A 22,968-nucleotide genomic window follows, 5' to 3' on the forward strand; every position below is an offset into this window, starting at 1 on the left:
ACTGTAAATGAATATTTAAGTGCATGCGATTTTACTGTAATTGCTTTCAATTTATTTTGGAAATATTTAAGTCTGGTCACATGTGATGTTGTTTTAGAAATAAAAACTATCATAATAAGTTTGTTAGAAATGACTCCCAGATTATTCAAACTTTTTCTTATCTTGGGGGTGTCAATAGTTCGGCTAATCTTTATGCTGAGACCATGAGTGCTTACAAGGATGAAAATTATAAGAAGAATTTACCTTAATTCGTTGCACTTCAAATTTGATATTACGATGCTCGTAGCGCCCATCAAATTTTGTATCCCTATAAATGTAATTCACAGCGGTAACATGATGTGCTATGAGAGAAAGAATCTCCTCCCTGGTTTTTTCAGCATCATAATTCACCTGAGAACAAAAAAAGAGAAGCATTTGAATTTTACGAAAAACAATGTAGTGTTCGACAATTTTTGTTATGAGTATTTGTAAAAATATAATGGTTTAGACCAGGAGCTTATTAAAGTCTGAGCAAGAAAAAGAGCACAAACTGCTCCAAAAACAGGCGAGATAATGGGCGATTCAGCCGAAAAGCAAGGGTTGATGATGACACTTCAATTAAGTAAACATGATCAGCCCACATACAACTCTGACAATAGAATCTGAGAACTTTAATTTCACCAGATGCCACCAGCAAAAGGTTTGGCGCCTTAAAATAAAAGGTACGGGCCAAATATGACTCTTAAAAATATTTTGACTGCATTAGAAAAACTCTAGATGACTCCTAAAATTAAACTTGATGGCAAAATGGCTCCTAAGCTTTAAGTTTACAGTAGGAGCACAGCTTTGGAAGGCTCATTTCACCTCTATTTACTCATGCTATCAGCAGTTATTTTGTTTAATTTATTTTACAATTTTAGTACATAAGAAGCTTAATTAAGCTTATGGTAAAAGTCAGAAGTGTGGTTGAACAGGAAAACTAAATTGTTACAAATTGTAAATCGAAATTCAGATAGAACATATGTTAGTTTTCAGTTTCTTCATAAAATCATTAGAAACAGTAATATTTCATGACTTCAATTACTTCTTCAAGGAACTCATTAAAAAGGTAGAATGCAGAATTCTGACATAATTTTTTTAGAAGTTTTAGAAATGCTTGGGATCATTCCTTTAGTTCTTTTATTAGCTCTTTCTTTTCATCATAGTTTTGTAAGCAGGAGGGCATTGAAAAGTTGAAGTTATGGGTTATACTTTGAGCGTAGAGCAGCTTAGAGCTTTACTTTGCCTAAAAAAGATAACTTTCATTACAGAATGAGCATCTAAATGCTGCCAACAATGTGCGTGCGATATCTACAAAAAGGTGCAGTTTGTACCTGCTCTGAGATGTGCCTCCAGATCAAAGGATCTGTTTGAATGAAGAGTGAGCAAGTATTTCTATTCTCTTCTTTCGGGCGAGTGGCCCTTTTGGAGCGGTAGTGGTTGGCCTCCTTTGAGTATTTATTCAGGGGTGACTCCCATTTGTCCTCCGAGTCTGATGACTGAGGAATAGCGTTGCTGGTAATGTCTTCCCTCCCTGCTGGTTTGCGGTTTGGATTCGACAGCATGTCGCTGGTGTCATCAAAGTCTTCTTCTTCTTCCACTGCGCTGTTCTGGACAGAGGACATCCACTGTGCCACTGACTCTGTGACCCCACAGCCTGACGGGTGACCTGTGATCATGATGAAAAAATTAAGAAATTAGGTTTAAACATAATTAAAGTTGCGCATATTACATCTTAGATGATTTTAAAACAAAATATTTAAAGTGGGTCGAAGATGCTCTTTCTTCGTTGATTAGCCTAGATGTGTTCTGTACCTTTTGCCACCATCGGTAAAAATGTTAAAAATTGTCTAAGCGTTAGATTTTAACGAGGACAAACATGTTTGGAGCAGATACGAAGGCTCATGAACAAAAAAAATTAAAGAGAACAGCGAACTCATTAACAGAATGCGTTTTTCAAATCGCGCAACTTAACAGAGTGATAACAACAACAAAACAGATACATTTTTCACACAGAAAGAGGATGGGTGGAGATGTGGATTTAAACTTAGATTTAATTTTTCTGCGTCAACCTACTGAAACACTACTCTTCACAAACATAAAATTCATAATTGGCACTCACCATCTTTTAATTTAAATAAGATCGTAAAAGCTGTTACTTAATTTTGAAAATTTATATCGAAAAATTCACGCTTGAACCACCACACCCAATGGAAGGGTGAGTTTTTCAATACAAATTTTCAAGATTAAATGAATTCATAGTTGGTTTTTCTCATTTTTTTCTCAGTCTTTTCATACTTCCTTGTGTGTTGTTCCTTTACAGAACATGATAAAAAATTTTAATGATTATATACTTGAGCAGCATTTATAGTCAAGGAGTAAAATGCTTGGATGCATTGAGAAAAAATGTAACTGGGCTTGAAAATCAATTGCACATATGTTGTTCCTGAAATACCCAGAGAATTGGCCTAGATGAAAAAAGGCGTTTAATCATCATATGCATCAATTGTATTGAAACTCTTGAATTCGCTGGTTCGGAGAGGCGAAATTAGCATTTCTCCTTCTTTCATAAATAAGGCATTGTTACAGGGTCAAATTGTCAAGATTATGCCAATGAGGAGCTCTCATTGGTTGGAGCATGGGTTGAATTAACCACATAACTTTGTCTTGATCCTCAGTTTGATGATGTGACAAGGGCTAATATCGGTAATAATATCACTATAAAAGACTAATATCAAACTTGCCTATCTTCTTATAAGTGCATGAAAAAAGGAAGAAACAGAGAAGCCAATAGTTCAGTCACTTACCCTCTCTAACATGTTGATATGGATCTTCTACATCTGATTCTTTATATATGATTGAATGAAATGTGTTGTTATGGTCTTGCGGGAAATACCTAGATGTTTTCTCGATGTAGTAGGCATCTCCATTGGATGATATGATTTTGCCCTCAAAAACTCCATCCAAGATTGAACCAAACACGTGACTGTCAGGTTCACCTGCAAGATAGAAAATCCAATTTCATTCAAATATACTTGTCTCTGTTAGTCGACTTGAGATATTAGATACATTAGAGCTCATGCGAACAAAACTAAATGTTTACTAAAATTGTTTCATAAAAATTTCCGATGGGATAAAAAATACTTATTATGCAATGCATGCGATACAAATGAATTTTGTCGCAAATGAGTAACAAAAAATTTTAAAAAAAAAAAAAAAATTAATTACTTAAGTATAAAAGACTACGGATGAAAAGTACGCCTGGAATTTTGGGTGTCATGGGGCCTCTAATGACTAGGGCAGCGCAGCGCCCCGGACCCCTGAGCGCTAATCCGGCCCTGGTCACCCTTTTCATTCTGATATCGAATTCTTGACCCCCCCCCCCCCCCCCCGGAATGTAGGTTTTCGATTTGTTAAAAAATCCTGCAACCTTGAGCTACTATTGAATTGGGTTATGGTGGAGAAATGGGTCAGTTGCGCTGGTCACAGAATCGTGTTATGATGCTTGATTCTTGCAGATTAGCTAAAAATAATCAGATCTGTCCAAACAGCAACTTTTTACGTTCAATAGTAACAGAGATATCACGCTTAGAAAAACTCGGTTTAGGACGTCATCCACCGCGGAAGTGACACCCTTGGTTTCTTCAACCTTGCTCTCATCCGAGTTTTAAGTTGAGTAACTAGTGCAAAAGTGCGTCACACTGACTGATGAAAGAAAGGTGGAAGAAACCAGTGGTACCACAACCGCGGTGGATGACGTCAAAAAACCCGAATTTTCAAAGGGCGATATCTCGGTTAATGTTGCGAACGTAAAGAGTTGCTGTTAGGACGGATCTTATTATTTTTAGCTAATCTACAAGAATCAGACATCAACACACGATTCTGGGACCAGCGCAACGGACCCATTCCCATTCATTCTTACGGCGCGGCCCTCGACTGACTAGCACACCCTTTCTTGCCCACCTGTCTCTGGTTCCGTTTGGCAGAAATACGTCAATTTGATTTGACAGGGTGTCTACTAAAACAGGCTGGCCAAAAATCAGTACTTTTACATTACTTTTTCAGTACATTCTCGAGATATTCAGTACCTCCTCAACAGAAAAATTCAGTACTTTTTCAGTACCTCCATTTGACAAGATTCGAAAAATTTAAAAAGTATGAATTTTTTGCTCAAATGGACCACTAGACAAGGTACGAATTTAAGCATTCTGATACATGTTTCCTAGTCAAAATTTCACGTACAGCACAATTCGCACAACGGAAATTACTTAAATCAACTCCTGGCGAAAATATTAACGTTTTTATTTCACATTGGTTACGAGGAACTTGAACTACCCGCTCACAAGAAACTCAAAGCTTTACGTGAATCAAATCGCTCACTACAACGGTTTCAGCAAGCTTCTCAGTCGAGCAATTTTCATGTCCCACCATGTGTTTTTCAAACTGTAAGCAATTTGCTATAGCTGAGCCAAAGCGTCAAGATTGAGGTTGCCAGATTTGTATATCGAAGAGACTGTCATGATAACGATTAGCGCGCGATGTGAATCACGTAGAGCATTGAGTTTTCATGAGCGGGTGGTTTGAATTCACGTATCAAGAATCATGAAATATCTTTGTAAGGAGTTAATTTCGGTAATTTTCGTTGTATGCATCGTGTTTGACATGAAATTTTGATCAAGAAACATGTGTCAGAATGCTGAAATTCGTACTTCATCTAATGGTCCATTGCGACAAAAATGACAAAAATGGTGAAAATTTCGGGCCTTTCAGCAAAATTTCCGCACTTTTTCAGTACTTCCGGCCCGCCCTTAAAAAATCAGCACTATTTCCGGACTTGTAGACACCCTGTTAAGGTTCTCACCTGCGATGTGTCCGTGGTAGATGTGGGCGGTGTGGTCCTTGTGGTGCGAGGGGACGGCATTGCCGGCCGAGTCCTCGACGACGAGATCGTCGGAAAAAGTAGCGACGTCCCTGCGGAGCCGCAGGTGGAACTTCCGCCCGTGGCCGTCCATCCTCAGCTCCAGCACCCCGGCCCCCGCATCCCCGCGGGTCACCGATCGCCGCGCCCTGTGGTGCGACTGCGCGACGGCCCTCGTGTCGTACGAGAGCTCTTCATAGTGACTGATGTACTCGTTCAACCGCTTAGCTGCAACACAAGAAAGAGAGGGAACATTAGTTAGATCCGGAATCACGCCCACAACATAGGATAAACGACGCAGATACATAGGCGGAAAGGGATGTATCCTCTTTCGAGCGCCTTCATTTTTTTGGATGCAACACGGTCATCCAGAGCACAAATCCATTGAGTAAATCATCGGTCGTATCCGGAATCAAGGAGAAGGAACACTAGTTATGTTCGGAATCATGCTCACAACATGGAATAAACGAAACAGATACATACGCGGAAAGGGATGTATCCTCTTTCGAACGCCTTCATTTTTTAGATGCAACGCGGCCATCCGCAAAGCATGAATAGTGGTATCCATGAAGTAAATCCTTAATCGCTCATTGTAAACGACATAGATACATAAGCAGAAAGGGGTATATCCTCTTTCGAACGCCTTAATTTTTTGGGATGCAATACGGCCATCCACAGAGCACGAATAGTGGTAAGCTTGAAGTAAATCATTAGTTGTATCCGAAATCGAGCTCATAACACGGGATAAACGACGTAGATACATAAACGGAGAAGGATGTATCATCTTTCGAGCGCCTTCATTTTTTTAGATGCAACACGGCCATCGACAGAGTACGAATAGTGGTATCCGCGAAGTAAATCATATTCGTATCCGAAATCAAGCTCACAACATAGATACAAAAGCGGAAAGGGATGAATCCTCTTCCGAACGCCTTCATTTTTTTAGATGCAAAACAGCCACCCACAGAGCACGTTTGGTGGTATATCCATGAAATAAACCGTAGATCGTATCCGGAATCGAGCTCAACCCAGACTAGACGACATACTTAGATACATAACGGTGGCTAACGAACAATACCGCCTACCTGCAAACTGACGATTTTGCAGAGTGAAAATAAAACTTCGCCATTTTTGTAATTTTAGGATTGGATTTGCAATTTTTCATATCTACATTGCAGCGTCATTGAAGCACTTCCCTACAAAAATGCATAGTTTGAAACCTTTTTTCCAACCGTCATAAAATCAAAAATAGGTTTGAATAAAAAGATTGAGGTAGAAAATTCTCAGGCAATGGACCACTAGACAAGGTACGAATTTCAGCATTCTGATTCAGGTTTCTTAACCGAAATTTCACGTAGAATACGATGCGCGCAACAAAAATGAGTCCGAAATAGAGATGACTTGAATGTGAATAATTTTGAATGCTTGAAATGATGAATTTGCTTCGTTCTGTGTAATGATGACCGCTAATGCTTGACCTTGGTGCCAATATAACGGGAAACTGAACTTCGGTCTTGATCCAAAAAACGCCAATTTCTTGCTGAGCTCCTTAGGATGTTTCTTCAGCTGCTTGCTTGGCTTGATTTGACTTGATCCTTGTTGAGAGCTTGAGAGTGAGGTGCTTCTTGGTCGACTGCTGCATTCAGAGTGAATTAATTAGCGACTTGCGGGTATATTTATATGCAGATTTCCTTTGTGTGCGAATGCGGGAAACCAACTTGCTTGTGATTGGTCGGTTGGCGAAGCAAGAGTGAATTGGGCGGGAAAGCTGCCGCTGGCCGCTGAATTTGTATTGCGCGGGCTCTGTTGTGGCGAAGTTCAAATCTCGTGCGCCGCGGTGACTTGTGATTGGCTGCGGCGGTACTGCGATTGCGCGCTGACTCTCCGTAACCAACGTGAAATAAAACGTTAAAATCTTCCTTAGGAGTTGATTTTAGTAATTTTCGTTGCGCAAATCGTGTTCCACGTGAAATTTTGGTTAGGTAACATATATTAGAATGCTTAAATTCGTACCTTGTCTAGTGGTCCATTTCAATATTGCTCCAGAAGACGAAACGCAATCCGTTGATAATGAACAGAGATATGAACGTCCTCCCCACCCCACCCCCCGTCCGCAGTGACGGCCAGCGGCACTTTAATGATAGCTCGCGCTGAGATAACTGCAGCGTTGCCGCTGTTCTTTGAAAAATAAAAAGGACGACAAATAATGGAGAATATTCGGACGAAGTCAGGAATTCACAACAATGACCAGAGAGGGAAACCACGTATCTCCACTGCGGTGTTTCAAAATTTCCGCTCCTTTTTTTTTCGGAGAGAGACAAGGCAAATTTATCGCTTGAAATTTGTATAGAATCTTCTGCTAACCCTCCAGAAGCAAAAGGAATTTTCCAAGAAGTTACGATGACTAGTTTTACGAAGAAAAATTAAGGATTACAAGAAGTCTGCAGCATCGCAAATGGAGTTACGTGGTTCCGCACTTCGGCCATCGACTTGCTGTCCCTCACATTATTCTAGAGGAACTTTCTATCTAAAATGAGAAAAGACTTGTTCCGCTAGGGGTAACGTTGCATGGTGTCAACGATCATGGTGTCAACAAACCCAAAATCTGATCATGGAGTCAACGATTGTTGACGTCGTGCTCAGACATTAAAACGTAAAAATGGGCCCTGAGCATGGTGTCAACGATTATGGTATCAACAAACAGAAAAATATCTTCCTTATGGGTACAATTAGAAAATTTAGTGTTCAGGAGGGGTATGGGTCACGTATAGTTAGACTAGATTAGTTTAGGTCAGGATATGTTGGTTAGATTGGGTTAAGTTAGGTAGGGTAAGGTCGGGGAGTGTTAAGTTCTGTGAAAGTCGGTTAGGTCTTGTAAGGTAAAGTTGGGTAAGGTTACGTTAGGTTAGGATAGGTTAGGTTAGATTAAATAACACAAGAAAAACAAGACTTGAAATTTGAAAGATGTTATAGAGGGTAGTTTTAAGTTTCGTTAACGTTGCGATCGTTGATACCGTGATCATATTTCATAAGAATCAGAATTTTAATTTTTTGATGATCATGGTGTCAACAAAAACTTAGAAAAACTGTTTGTTGACACCGTAATCGTTGACACCATGCTACGTAATCCTGCTAAGGTACTGGATTGGTACTTTCTTTATGAAATAGGAGAAAACTCACAGTCATCAGGGTGTCTTTTAAAATTTTACTTTAGAAATTTCCTTATATTCTTTCTGGTATTACCAATAAAATTTCCTGAGTTTTTAATACTTTTTAATATTCCTAATTCCTCCTCTTTCCCAGCTTTTCAAAATTACCGGGAATCCAGGAAACTTCCTTATTGGAGGAAAATTCATTTTGCATCCCTGAGCCTGTTCCTTGTGCTTAATTACCGGTTGAATTCCAACCTTGCCCTTAATTACTTAGATTTTGACCCAGCGCAATGTCTGCATTTTACGAAGCACTTCATTTTTCAAGGTCACTGGAACTGTCTGGTGTTTATCAGCGGCGAGGCGTGAATGATCGACTATCGATATTTCCCCGTTTGCAGCAATGGTAAATAATCGATTATTAGGGTGTTCGTAGCGAACACCCTGTTCATCGATCCTTTTCCATAGGTTTAAGTGACAAATCAATCGATACATCGCGAAGCACGCTGCGCCACTGGTGCTCATGACTCATTGTCTGCCGAGGAGTACACTCGTGCACACCAAAATAAACAAAAATCCGACAACATGAGTTAATTCGCGGTGGTGTCGAGTTTTTATGATCTCGTCGTCGTCGACTTGACCTGACTCAGTGTCAGTGTCAGTTCTGCCGTGCTATGGAAAAACGCCGTATGAACATTCTAAAGTTGCCAAATTTCCCCCGATAGTTATGAACATTTTTCCTTGAAAGGTAAAATTGCAGAAAAAATTGTCTATTTATGAGAAAACTACATCAATTTTTTAAATGCAGAATTAAAAAGTGATCCGAAGTTAGTCAGTAGAGGAATAGGGAATAGACACTGGACATTTGCGGTTTTCCCATGACACCTAAAATTCTCCGAGTTATGGAGCCATTTGACACCTTTAAAGTCACCATTAAAAGACTAAAACGGTAGAGTATTACTAAAAAAACAGAAAAAGAAAAAAAAAACTGCGATAATTGTGGCATCGAAAAAAAGTTAGGTACATGTCGGAGCTTCTAACACTGAAGTAGATATTAGGTTTTTGCATGGCATGTGCGTGGTCAGTTCGAAGGAATTCGAGTTTCACATAGAGTGTCTACTAAAACAGGCTGGCCAAAAATCAGTACTTTTACGGTACTTTTTCAGTGTATTCCCAAGAAATTCAGTACCTCTTCAACAGAAAAATTCAGTTCTTTTTCAGTGCTTTCATTTGACGAAATCCGAAAAATTTCAAAAATTTGGATTTCTCGCTCAAATTCTGACATATATAACGAAAAAATGAAAACACTCCGGACCTTTGTGCTGAATGTCCGCACTTTTCCAGTACTTCTGAACCGCCCTTAAAAATCAGTACTATTTCCGGACTTTCTGAAAATTCCGGACTTGTAGACACACTGACCAGGAAATTCGAGTTTTATCAGAGGAAGTTTGGCAACGCCTAGGGGTTAATACGTCGTTATTGACTCCGTCGAGGCAAACCCGATGGATTTTAAAGGGAAAAGCGACAACGCTGTTGGTTCAATCATTTTCCAACCGACCTTGTGTGAGTCATCGGCTCAAAAATTCCACGCGAGTTACAGTCACTGGCAAATATTAGATTATGCTCAAGCGCCGTCGACGTTGCTTGACGCGTGCTGTCCATGCAAAAGTAAGGCCACCTCTTTCAAAACAAAACGGTCTCCGATGCAGAATTAGAATGCAACCGTCGCGTCGCGTCGTTGACAATACGATCCATGTATCAAGTTCTGCGGATGAGAAGTTTGCACCAGCAGCCCCGAGGTTACATTTTAATTTCGTTTTTCAGTTCCCAATTTCTTGACTTTCCCTGCGACTAGCTTCATTTTCCCCCAGCGGGATGTCTTCTTTGTTTTCATTTTGAGAAATCCTAATGAGTTCCTGATTTTTGACTGCTAAATCCTGATTTCATAATTTTTCCAACTCCTGATTCATCAGCCTTTTAAACGTATGGAAAATGATCGATAAACAGGGTGTCCGCAACGAACTCGTTAAAAATCGATTGATTTCATTCGTTTGCACATGGTTCCCAAAGAATAAACAGGGTGTCTAGTTTTTTTTCATTTTGGGAAATCCTGATTTTTCCTGATTTTTGGCTGCTGAATCCTGATTTAATAATTTTTCAAAATCCAGACCAAGAGTGTTTAGTTTTTTTCATTTTGGGAAATCCTGATTTTTCCTGATTTTTGGCTGCTGAATCCTGATTTAATAATTTTTCAAAATCCAGATCAAATCCTGATTTTTTGCGGAGAAAAATGAAAATTTCTGCATAAGCGTATGTGAAAACATAAAAAAATCCGATCGAACAGCCGACTTTTCTCAAATCTTGATTTTACGACCAATTTTTCTTCAAATCCTGATTAAATCGGAAGTAAATCCTGATTGAACTCAAATCCTGATAGAATCCGGAAAATCCTGATGCTTGACACCCTGCCCACTCCACACTGCGAGAAAAATTCTTAATTCTGGAAAACCGCCCTCGGCATGTATTGCACTTTTTCGGATGCTACAGACTGAAGTTGCCGAGCCGACGCGATCAGTGGCGTGGCGTGAATTGCGATACATCGATTGTTATGCCATTTAAACCTATGGTAAAGAATCGATTATCAAGGTGTTTGCTGCGAACACCCTGTTTATCGATCCTTTTCCATATGTTCAAATGGCATAACAATCGATGTATCGCAATTCACGCCACGCCACTGGACGCAATACTCGCGGTATTTTCTGATTTCGCGTGTGGATTCCCTGACTTTTCCAGGCCACCATAAATTCTCTGACGTTCCAACCTACCAGAGAACCCTGTCCTAGGCAGATTTTACTAGTAAAATCATTGAAAGCTTCTATCAACATCCCCGTTACACTACTCTTAATATCCTGGACTTCACGAAGAAAACAAATCCACAATTACGTGGCCTTTGGTATATCCTGGGTTCGCAGGGATGCAGAAAAGGCAGGATTCAGCAAGAAAATCACACAGGCGGTCAAAACTTAAACTTTTTAAAAGTCACTGATGCAAAAAGCGTTAATTTTCTGAATTTTTCGGTTTCCCTCCCTCAAATGCCGTTTGCAGGGTTGCCAAAAAATTTAGAAAATGAAATTCCTTGACATTTCCCTGTTCTCCCTAACAAATTTTGGCGAAATTCCCTGACAATGAAAGATACGGCAGACGGTTAAAAAGACATAAATAGAAATAGTTTTCAGGCAAAATTTGTTGTTTTGAACGTCAAACCCACTCTAGAAAGCAAATTAAGGAGACTTTATAATTTTTCCATGACATTTTCGTCATTTTCCCTGACTTTTTAAAATTTCCTGACATTTCCCGGTTTTCCCGGTATTCCCTGACTGTGGCAACCCTGCGTATGTTTTCCGTGGGTTATTCCCACCAAATAGACTTTTGCACGCTTTTCCGGTCGCTGAGCACGCTGCTTCCAGGTCATTCCTGCATTAAAACACTTTCTGACTAGTCCAGGTTTTTCTGAAATCCCTGATGGTTCTCGGTTCCCTAGGTTTGGTTCGGACACCTGTTCAGATCCTTCGAAGGTCCCTAAGATTCACCCAAGGACCCAGGATGACGCAGCAGCGGCCAGATCGAGCGGCTGATTTTCGTCACTACTCTTTCCGCTTGGCGGGCCATGACCCCCCCCCCCCCCCCCCCCCCCCACGGCGACGCTCACCTTTCGTGTGGACGAGGGATCGGCGACGCACCACTAAACACCGGCCGCGGGTCACTGTTTCCTGCTGCCATGCCGTCTCCCAGTGGCGTGGCGTGCTTTGCGATACATCGATTATTATGCCATTTAAACCTATGGTAAAGAATCTATTATTAAGGTGTTCGCTGCGAACACCCTGTTTATCGATCCTTTTCCATAGGTTTAAATGGCATAATAATCGATACATCGCAAAGCACGCCACGCCACTGCCGTCTCCGGTCCGATACTTCACTCATCGGGAATCCTGTGAAAAAACCTCAAAATCGCCAAATACGGCCGATCGGAAAGCGTATCGGACGAGTCACAGGGTGGAAGGTTCCGCTGACAAAGTTTGGAAATTCGTCGGAGAAAAATCAAATTTCGTCCCTTCGGGTGCGGTGATTTCCAAGCCTTCTTACAAATTCAACTGGCCTTCCCCCATTTTTTTTTCCTTTTTCCTTTTTCTTTTCTTTTTTTTTTGCATCACTTTCATCATTTTCCCGCCGCGCCGTTTCGACGCGTTTGTAATGAATCGCATTCGATAGTGATTCGATGTATCGTTTGGTTCAAAACTATAGAACATAACCCTCAACAAAGATTTTAGGGTTCAAGTTAGCAAAGTTGGAAATCGGTACATTTCCAGTACTTTTTCAATACATTTCCGAGAAATTCAGTACTTCCTCCACAAAAAAATTCAGTACCTCCATTCCACGAAATTCGGAAAATTTCAAAAATTTGAACTTCTCGCTCAAATTGGCACAGAGGTGACAAAAAATTCTGGACCATCTTGCGAATTTCGTACTTTTTCAGTACTTCCAGACCACCCTTGAAAAATCAGTACTACTTCCGGACTTTCCGGACATGTAGACACCCTGAATACTGCCTTGCCAAGGAAGCACGCCGTATGAGCCTTCAGACATTGCCTCAATTCCTCCAGTAAGAAAAAAATTTACTGAGGAAATTGGGAACATTTTTCCTCAATTTTTTCAGACAATTTTCTTCACAATTTAATCTAAAATATCTGTTAGTTTCGAAGACAAATGGACTACATTTTGCAATTTGGACCTATAGATTCTGGCCCGGTTTAAAAACACCGTGTCATTAATTTCCCTATGCACATAAGTGTTTTTCCAGAAGAGGCAGAATTCATAGTTCCAAATTGCAAAACGCAGTCCAATTATTCATAACTTTCCTCAAAAATATATGTTTTAACCGGAGCAATTTGGCAACTCTCAAACGTTCATACGGCTGTTTTCCTTAGCACGGCAGAGTAGACACCCTGATTTTGTGTTTTGCAATCCGCATCAAGCGGGTGAATTTTGACGCGAGCCGGCAACTGCGCGGGGATCGCCGGGTATTGAGGAAGCCCGGGTGCTGGAGTAACGCGACCGAACGCGGTTCTTACGCCATCCAGCGGCCGCACGCAGAAATAATCGTCGCCGGCGCGGCGTCCCTGTCCGAAGCATCGGGTTTGATATAATCTGTAATGGCACTATCGAGGTTCCTCCGAATGCATTGACGCAATGCTGGCCTTAGGATTGGCCCTCGCGTGCAACTATCCACGGCCAGAGATACAAATAGATGAAATTTCGTATTTGTGAGGCTTGGAAGACAAAACGCTTAGGTTCAGTATTTGCTACTTCGAGAAATACGTGTTTGAAGTTTCGGAATTACATGAATCCTTATGGCAGAAAGAAAGTTCAAACTGACTTCTTGACGCTTAAAAATTGGAATTTGCGAGCAAATTTCTCGCAGAATATGCAGTAAGAGAGTAAGGTGCAGTTTTTGCTACTTCGAGAAATACGTGTTTGAAGTTTCGGAATTACATGAATCCTTACGGCAGAAAGAAAGTTCAAACTGACTTCTTGACGCTTAAAAATTGGAATTTGGGAGCAAATTTCTCGCAGAATATGCAGTAAGAGAGTAAGACTAGTTTTATTTGAAATCATTAATTTCTCATTTTTTTTCCAAAACTGCACGTTTGCGTGTTGTCCTCCACTTCATTTGACCTTCCGTGAAATTTTAACGATTTTTTAGGAGTTGTGTGGTGCGTATGCACCCACTACACTTATCAGAGAATTACCTCGAAATATGACTTAATAATATTTTTTTCTTCTCCTTTTTCAGGGTGTCAACTAAAATTTCATTTCGCATTTTCCTGATTCATCCTGATATCTAATCCGAAATTTCCTGACTTTTTGCTTGAATAAATCGACACTCATTTGATTTTTTTCTTCTTCTTTTTGTGACCATGAGAAATAGTGGCGAATTCCCGCGGAACTATGACAGTTTAACCCTTAAATGATTCCTACTCGTTTCGCACTACCACCTTACAACTCATTTGATTTAACATATCTGAATATTCGATGAACTGTCTCAGATGTTTGAAAAATGCTTGAAACACTCAGAATTTCATGATCCATGATATTTTCTGATGACATCAAATTTTCTGATAGTTTACGGATTTTACTGACTGTAGACGCCCTGAGTTTTTCCAAAGTTTTATAATTAAGAACAGCCTGTTCCTATGTGTTTCATTGCATACTGAGTCCAGTGTAGAATTTTGTAAAAAAAAAAAAAAAAAAAAAAAAAAAAAACAAAAAAATAAAGTGATTTAAAATTATAAGTTTCATGAAATTGAGCATCTCTACCCAGGGTCTAGTTTCAGTTGACTACGGTCGACCCAAAGACATATAGTACCAGGTTAGTTACGGTGGAATTTTTTGACAGGAAAAAACAAAAAAAGAAATAATTTCGGGAAAGACATGCAAAATACCAAGACTAAACAAACACAAAGCATGGTCTCATAAGAAGGCACGGTCTTATAAACAAGGTGAACGGATTGGCCATTTCCTATTCTAAAGAGAGAATTTTTTTTTTTGTCAGGAAAGGTTGCTGCAGAGTACAAGAAGTTCTACAGTGTGCACTTTCACCAGCAAACGTACATTTCCCCTGCGCGCTACATATTACACAGCGAGCACTTTCAGCAGCGAATTTTTCTCGGTCGAGATGATTTAGGTTCAAAAAATCAGCGCGATCAAAGTTAATAAATTCCACAAAAATCATAAATGGACATAATGAATGGGTGATAATGAGACAAAACACAAGCGCAGCAGCTGCCCTGATGTACACAAACATCAGCGTGCAAGCAATACTTAATTTATACATTTTCATCAAATACAAAACACTTGCAGAGTTTCCAGCAAAAATGATGCACTTCGAATGATTTAACCTCGCTGGTCAATTATCGCGGGCAATCGTAGTGGAAGTGAGCCCGCCCGCGTGCACCGCATACGTAGCGCCTTCAACATCGTCGAAATACTTCAAACGCTACACCGTTACACATACGATACGTATTGCAAATTGCCTATACTGCGCCTACCGGAGTGTGCACCGTCCACTCGCGATCTACGGATCGGGCGATCGAGCACATTTTGCACGCCTGGCTTACGCCGACAGTAATCCTCCAGAATATATCCTGAGGGTTGTTGCGAATGTGACAGGAAACCTGCAACATTGCAGTCAAATTATGTTTCGCTTTCTATACTATAAGCTCTGAGACCTCCTAAATTTGCATATCTGGTAACGCTTGGTTCCAACGTTCTACCAAACCGATTTTCATGATTTTTGCGATTATTGACAGGCGATTGTCTCAAGATGTGCCCGCTATATTCAGATTATTTGGAAAATATGACCCAGGGTTTTTTATATGAAGTGGTAAAATTGCGAATTCTCCTATTTATAGATGTACTTAATTATTTCTTGTCACAGTTCGTTTGAGCGTTTTACTGGACTGATTTCCATAATTTTTGCTGTTATAGATAGGTGATATTCCCTAGATGAGCCTGTTGTAATCAGAATTTGAAAATAGGACCCAAGTTTTTATTGTTTATCAGCTATTGCCATTTAATTGAGCAATTTAATTTTTTACATGAAAACAGTTGTGCGGATTTTTGTACAAATTTCAGTGAATTGTCTGCATGGTAGAAAGCAAATTCCTTAACATTTTAAAAGGAGTCCGCACCAAAGTTCTGTTGCAAACTAATTAAATTGCCTAGTTAAATTTGGCAATGGCCGACAAGGCTTGGGTCCTTTCTGCTAAACACGGTCCATTTATTTCTAGTCCTAAAGCTGAAGAACTCGACGAATCTCGAATTAAATTTCGACGGCAGTGTTCGCTGCTGAATTCGATTAAAATCAAACGGGTTCAAGCGGAGAGCTTTCAAAGTTTAGGGCTGGTGGGAGGGGGAAGTCATGGGAAGTCTTGAGTTTATTACGGGGTTCCAGGAAAGCTAAACAAAGCGTCCCATTTACCTATGTCCCGCACCTCCTACTCGGAACAATTCTGGAGTCTGAATGAATCAAATAGCGGGTGAATTATGAAGGAGGTCGCAGCCTGTAACTAACGATTAGTAGTATAAATGTAACCTTTTCAGAAAACTCCGAATGCAGCGAAAATTTTTCAAACGTTAAATTCAGTGCAGTGAAAACTGCTTCGTAGTCGCGATGTTGTTATCTTGAATGTAAGATTTTCGAGATTTTATGTTCATGAGCCAGCAGGATGTCTACGAAAACAGGCTGGTCAAAATCAGTACTTTTACAGTACTTTTCCAGTATATTCCAAAGAAATTCAATACCTCCTCAACAGAAAAATTCAGTACTTTTTCAATACCTCCATTTGACGCAATTCGAAACATTTCAGAAATTTGAATTTCTTGCTCAAATTGCGGCAAAAATGACAAAAATGGAAACAAATTCCGGACCTTCTTCCGGATTCTCCGCCCTTTTACTATGCTATAGGACCGCCCTTAAAAAATCAGTACTATTTCCGAACTTTCCGGACTAGTAGATAACCTGGTCAGCCGCTAGGTGTTTCTCGACGCGTGCCCAATTTTTGAATATTTATTTAGCACGTCTTTGTACTTAAAAATTAAGAATTGTACCTTGCCAATTTAAATACATGCCTTAGAATAGAATAGACAACTAGATAACACACACACACACACACACACACACAACACAGCCAGAAATAATAATTCCTCGTTGCAATATGCAGTCCAGTTGTCGCTGCAATGCGACTGATGTGCATTGTGCACCGCAGTTTCTAATTGCTCAGTAAATTTTCAGGGCTTTTTCCCGATCAATCATTGTTCACAGCAGAAACAGCTAATGCACCCAGCGTGCAATTTTAAATTTTATTATGTTATTGCTTATTAGTGTGGATTACACTGAGCATTTTCCTGTACTATTTATCTCATTTCCCCATTTTATCATTATCAGGCAGCTGAAATCGATCATTTCGCGAGTGGTTTTCCTGTTTCTGTCGTTTTGATTGGTCGACCCGCTCCACATCGGCGCACACTGGTCCGAGTAAATCAAGAGAAGTTGGACAAAATCTTGAAACTTTGAAAGCTTATATTTTCGAAAAATATGTAATAAAAAAGATTAAGAGTAGTTCCATTGGTTCTTTCGTGAAATTTTCTTTCAAAAACACCCTTTGAAATTGAATTTGTGATGAAATAAACATAAAAAATTTGAAATTATAGTCAAAGATTTTATGTCCGGCCTCATCTATTGGTTCGTCCACTGTGCGGCGTCCGAGAAAGCCCCGGGCGCGCGACCGGGGATTCCCTCGGCGAGTTAAGTTTTGAATTTTACCCAGGTTTTTTTTTTTTTTTTTTTTTTTTTTTTTTTTTATTTCTGCTTTTATAAATTCGCTGGCTTCAACGTTTCTTCTTCACTGTTGTTCGTGCATCTCCGTCTCAACATGTTCATCAAGTTCGTGGTATCTCTCTGTGTTGCTGCAGTCTTAGCCAATGGTATGTACGAAAAATATTCGCTGTTAATACCAAATTAGCAGGGTTACCAGAGAATTCAGAAAATTAAATTCCCTGGCATTTTTCTGTCACATTTTAGTAAAATTCCCTGATAATTGAAGAGAAGCCAAACGGTTAAATAGAAAGAATTCGAAAAAGTTCTTTCGCAAAATCTGTTGTTTGAAACATCAAACCCATTCTAGGAGGCAAATATAATTGACTTAACAATTTTTCCCTGACACTATCGTCATTTTCCCTGACTTTTTAACATTCCCTGACAATTCCCGTGTTCCCTGACTGGCGACCCTGTTTTAACCGAATCGTAACGGATGTAAGTGCGCGGAGTAAAAAATAAACTGTTCAATTTTGAACCTTTGAAACTGCCTCAATGTCAAGAGACTGATGGATTTTTAAACGTTTTAACTTGCTTTTGGAAGTCATTTACTGCCCTATTTCAAGGGAGATATACAGATACTTTCGTACGCGATTGTTTTTAATTACAGACAAATATTAGTCATGCTGGGCAGAGGGTTTAACGTTGACTGTTCGCCCCTGGATCGGGGATCGACCTCGGACTCGCAGAGTCGTAAGAGAACATTTTTTGCTTATCAAAAAGAATACATAAAACACTCTTGGTTTTAGCCATGATCTTTTTCAACAGCAGTCGCTGGCTCCCTCATCCCCCACTGCCTTCCCTCCCGCCTAGGTCCATGCCGTCATTCTTTTCTCTATTTCTCTTTCTTCTTCTCTCCCTTGTTCTCTTCTTCCTTCTTTCCCTATGTTTCTCCTACTTCTCTTCTCCCCATCTTCTCTCCTCTCTTTCTCCTGTTTCTTCTTCCTCCTTTCTCCCAGTATCTTTCCTGCTCTCTCCATGTTCCTCTTCCTCCTCTTCCTATTTCTTCTTCCTTCCGCTTTCTCCCGGGATTCTTCTTCTCTCCTCTCTCCACTCTTCTCTCCCTTCGCCCCGTGTTTTTCTCTTCTTTCCTCCTTTCTCCTTTCTCCCATGTTTATTCTTCTCCCATGCTGTTCCTCCCATGTTTCCCCTTCTTCCTCCTCTTTCCCCTATGTTTCTTCTTCTCCTTCCTCTTTCTCCCGTGTTTCTTCTTCTTCCTCCTCTGTCTCCCATGTTTCTTCCTCTTCTTCCTCCTCTTCCTCCCATGTTTCTTCTCCCTTCTCTTCCTCCCACGTTTTCTCCTTCTTCCTCCTCTTTCTCGTATGTTTCTTATCCTCCTTCTTATTTCTCCTCTCTCTTCCTCGTCGTCTCCTCCTCCTCTCTTACAATCCGACTCTTATAATCCGATGTAATTTCAATTTGCAGTGTCTACGGCGGTGCGGATAACGGTGAAGAACAACTGCCGGTGGCCGCTGTGGCCGGCGACTCAGACGGGTGGCGGTGGCGCCCAGCTGAGCACGACGGGCTTCATGCTCGGGCCGGGGGCGTCGCGGGACCTGGAGGTGCCGAGCAAGTGGACGGCCGGCCGGATCTGGGCGCGGACCCAGTGCGACCACCCCTCGGGCCGCTGCGTCACCGGCGACTGCGGCTCCGGCGCCGGCAACTGCAACGGCCGCACCGGCGCCCCGCCGGCCACCCTCGCCGAGTTCACCCTCAACGATAATGGCAAGGACTGGTGAGTACTCTTCGCACTTAGAAACCCATTTAAGAAAAGGAAGGAAGGCGCTATTAAAGGCGATGTAGTATTAGTCCCTTTATACTGAGAGTCAAGACAACACCCCCTCATGGAGTCACAAACGGGAATAAAGATTACACAAATTGAACGTTTTTCGTAATCTTTGATTGGCCCATTCTCAAATTCCTTTCTCCGTCCCTTCTCTCATTCCGTTTGTTCCTTGCCGAACCCGTAATTCCTTGGTCAATTCCAGACTATAATCTTTGCAATCGGTGAAAATGTAATCTTTATTCCCGTTTGTGACACTGTGAAGGCCTAAAATAGGGGAACCAATCAAAAATGGATTCACATTGTCTTGACTCTCAGTATAAAGGGACTCTAGTGAGTACTCTTTGCACTTAGAAACTCATTTAAGAAAAGGAAGGAAGGCGGTATTAAAGGCAATGTAGTATTAGAGGCGTTATTTCGGCCAAGTCACGGGAGAGAAGGAGGTTGAGATTTGCTCAGCGGCTGAATTCAAAGCAAATTTACTGAAATACTCATAAGTAAATAAAAATCGAGATCTGGAAAAAAGTAGCTTAAAATCGAAAAATAAATAGAAAAAAAATTGTGAAAAAAATCACATCCTTCCAACTTAAGAAGCACTGGAAAAAAAAACACATTGGATCTAAAGTCCAGACTCATAGAAACAACGACAAAAAAAATACTCTTGATTCAATCAGATTTGAGCTTAAATCAAGAACCAAGCCTCTTAATTTGAGCGGATTTCTTTTTGATTTAAGCTTAAATCTGATTGAATCAAGAGTCCTTTTTCTTGTCAATGTTTTCAAGAGTCTGGACTCTAGATCCAATGTGTTTTTTTTTCCAGTGAGCATTGGCGGATCCAGTAAATTGGCAACATTGCCTTCCCTCCATTTAAACCTTTTGAAATGTATCGATTCTTCGAGGGGCCAGGTGCTCCGAGAAGAATCGATTATTTAGCGTGGGTTTAAATGGAGGCATATATGACCAAACTTTGTCAGTCAGTTCACTTCACTGCAAGTGCGGTTACGCGAACCGAAAGTTCAGTTTAACGAACCGTAAGTTCGGTTTGACGAAACGAAAGTTCGATTTGAAGAAACGAAAGTTCGATTTGGACGTATTTCTATCGAACGGAACTAAGCGCCAATTTGAGTTCCTTTTGAGGAATTTTAGAATCCCGGATAGCGCGTTCTGTCAAACGGACCTAAACGCCATGGAAAAGCATTGCAAGAATCGGACGGAATAAGCAGGACGCCTGATTCCTCCGCCAATCCCAGCCCCCCCCCCCCCCTCTAACTTCCTCACCCTATGGCGCTTAGGTCCGTTTGATAGAAATACGTCCATTTGAAGAAACGAAAGTTCAATTTGACAAACCGAAAATTCAATTTGACAGACCGAAAATTCAGTTAGAAGAACCGAAAGTTCAGTTTGACAAACCACATTAGTTGGGATAAAACGGAATCGGTACGTACACGACCGGCCTTTTATGCAGTGTTCGATTTTCCACCGAAAATCTAATCAGTTTTTATTTTTGCGGCAACCCGCAGGTACGACGTAAGCAACGTGGACGGCTCGAACGTGCCGATGTCGATCAGCCCCCAGGGCGGGAACGGGCCCAAGTGCCGGCACATCGACTGCAAGTTCGACATGAACCGGGCCTGCCCCAACGAGCTGGCCGTCCGCACCCCGGACGGCGTCGTCGGCTGCAAGAGCGGCTGCGAGGCCTTCCGCAAGCCGGAGCTCTGCTGCTCCGGCGACAACCACAACACCAGGGAGAAGTGTCCGCCGTCCAACTGGTCCCGCGTCTTCAAGGACAAGTGCCCGGACGCCTACAGCTACGCCTACGACGACCCCACCAGTCTTTTCGACTGCTACGGAGCCCCTAACTACGTCGTCACCTTCTGCCCGTGACTCACGGCCGTGAGCCGTGAGCTTCAGGCCGGAGGACAGTGGCGTAGCTATCACGTCTATCGCCCTCACGCCGCGCGGGGGTGGGGGGAGTGGGGTTGGGGGCGCAGGCAGAGGCAACGTGAGACCCTCCAGTCCACTGACTTCTTGGCAACAGGTGGATACCTCAGGGACTCAACCAATGATCTAGAAACTATAGATAGGGGGATCCTATGCTACGCCAATGGCGAATTTTGTAACTCACTATGAGCAACAGTAAGGTAAGGACGAGGACAGTCGGTTTCCATGGTTTCTTGTGGGACTGTTGCTAAACAATGACTTACATCAAATTCGCAACTAACTGTTTGAAAATCTGTGTCCAGATTTGAAACATAGCTATTCTTCGAGTGAGTTTACGACTGAAGTTTCAACACTAAACCATTTATAATAAAAATCCCCGTAAGATCCGAGGTTATGACGAAGATAGCAACTAGAGTACCTGTATAGCGAGAGTATGGACAGATCGCTCCATGGAGGGCTTAGGGCCCAAAAGTGCAGCCACCCTTCTAACCAACTTCTAACGCACAAAATTTCACTGCCAGTCTGCAGATTCCAATTCTAACTATTCTAACCATGATGGCAAAGAATGTACAGAAATGAGCGTTCTTCCGCGAAATTGAGTAAATTTATGCAAAAACTGAGTCAAACACGTGCTTAATAAACGACGGTTCGTAACAATAGTATTAGTAAATCGTTCTGGATAATTGAAATTCATAGGTTGGCTGCATTTCTGGGCCCTAACTTTATTCGCAGAAGCATCGGTGAAGGCCTGATGGATTTTCGGAGTTTCACATCTGTCCATACTCTCGCTATACAGGTACTCTAATAGCAACTGTCCATTTCCACACCCCGCCCGTCTATCAAACGACCACTCCATGTGTGTTACCTACGTTTTATTGTAGGCCACCACCAATCTACTGTTTCTAGATCGTTCAACTCAACAATCCTTATGGACGATTATGGGTGCAAAAGTCATCTTACATACCAGGTGGATGATGAGCTCCGGGTGACTAGGGGCCGGTTGTATAAATCACCTTTGGTCAAACTACTGGTTGCAAAGGTAGAAATTTTCGTTTCGACGGTGATTTAGCAATGATGACGACGTCTAATTTTTTTGAGGGAAAGGGTTTCTTATTATTATCGTTTTATTTTCTGGTTTCAGGGGAATCGATCAGGAATTGGGGTAAAATGTTAGGGAAGGCTTTGAACTATCGGCCCCTGTGAAAAATTGTTCACCTGTTTTTCGACATTTTCAACGAGAAGGACTTGTTGTAGCGGAGGCCACAGATGAGAGAAAACTTGAAAAACCAGGAGAAACAATAAGTATATCCAGAGACCACTATAAGCTACGAGTCAAAAGGAAGGGAAAAGTTGGAGATCTTACTTAACGAATAAAGCCCACCCCATCCAGTCCACGCTACATGTTTAAGCTGAAAAGCCCCCAGGGTGCTATCTCATTTCCCAACCGTCGTAATTATTCCTCGTTTGTTGAAAAATGATTTTCTATAATCTCAAATGAAACAAGTGCTATGCAAGTAAAACTGGCGTCACAATTTGATTTTACTCAATTCACTGCTTGTTCACTTAGTCGTTTCTCAACAATTTAATGACTATACAGCAAAATCAAAGTCAGTAATTGTAATGACTCTCATTCTCGCTACATTGAATTTCTCCATTTAAAAACATTAAATCTTCCATGTCCAAATTAGTTTGTGTTGTTATTGCATCTCAAGTTTTCCACCCGTTT

At 41.2% G+C, this 22,968-nt stretch overlaps 2 protein-coding genes across 2 annotated transcripts in view; one reads left to right on the forward strand and one right to left on the reverse strand.

Annotated features, from left to right (window-relative positions):
- kuz (zinc-dependent metalloprotease kuz) overlaps positions 1–22,968 on the reverse strand; it is a 63,537-nt gene that overhangs the window by 17,887 nt on the left and 22,682 nt on the right. The window contains exons 2-5 of the mRNA XM_072303897.1: positions 4,880–5,164; positions 2,826–3,017; positions 1,353–1,687; positions 244–390 (exon numbers count right to left, since the gene is read on the reverse strand). Coding sequence (XP_072159998.1) covers positions 244–390; positions 1,353–1,687; positions 2,826–3,017; positions 4,880–5,164 — 959 coding nt within the window. The remainder of the gene's footprint in view (positions 1–243; positions 391–1,352; positions 1,688–2,825; positions 3,018–4,879; positions 5,165–22,968) is intronic.
- LOC109034689 (uncharacterized) lies at positions 17,477–22,537 on the forward strand. The gene is made up of 3 exons (XM_019047958.2): positions 17,477–17,628; positions 18,944–19,253; positions 20,822–22,537. Exons 1-3 carry the CDS (start codon positions 17,577–17,579, stop codon positions 21,183–21,185), a joined length of 726 nt encoding a protein of 241 aa, XP_018903503.2. The 5' UTR covers positions 17,477–17,576; the 3' UTR covers positions 21,186–22,537.

This window comes from Bemisia tabaci, chromosome 9 (genome assembly GCF_918797505.1).
Source record: "Bemisia tabaci chromosome 9, PGI_BMITA_v3".
Lineage (NCBI taxonomy): Eukaryota > Metazoa > Arthropoda > Insecta > Hemiptera > Aleyrodidae > Bemisia > Bemisia tabaci.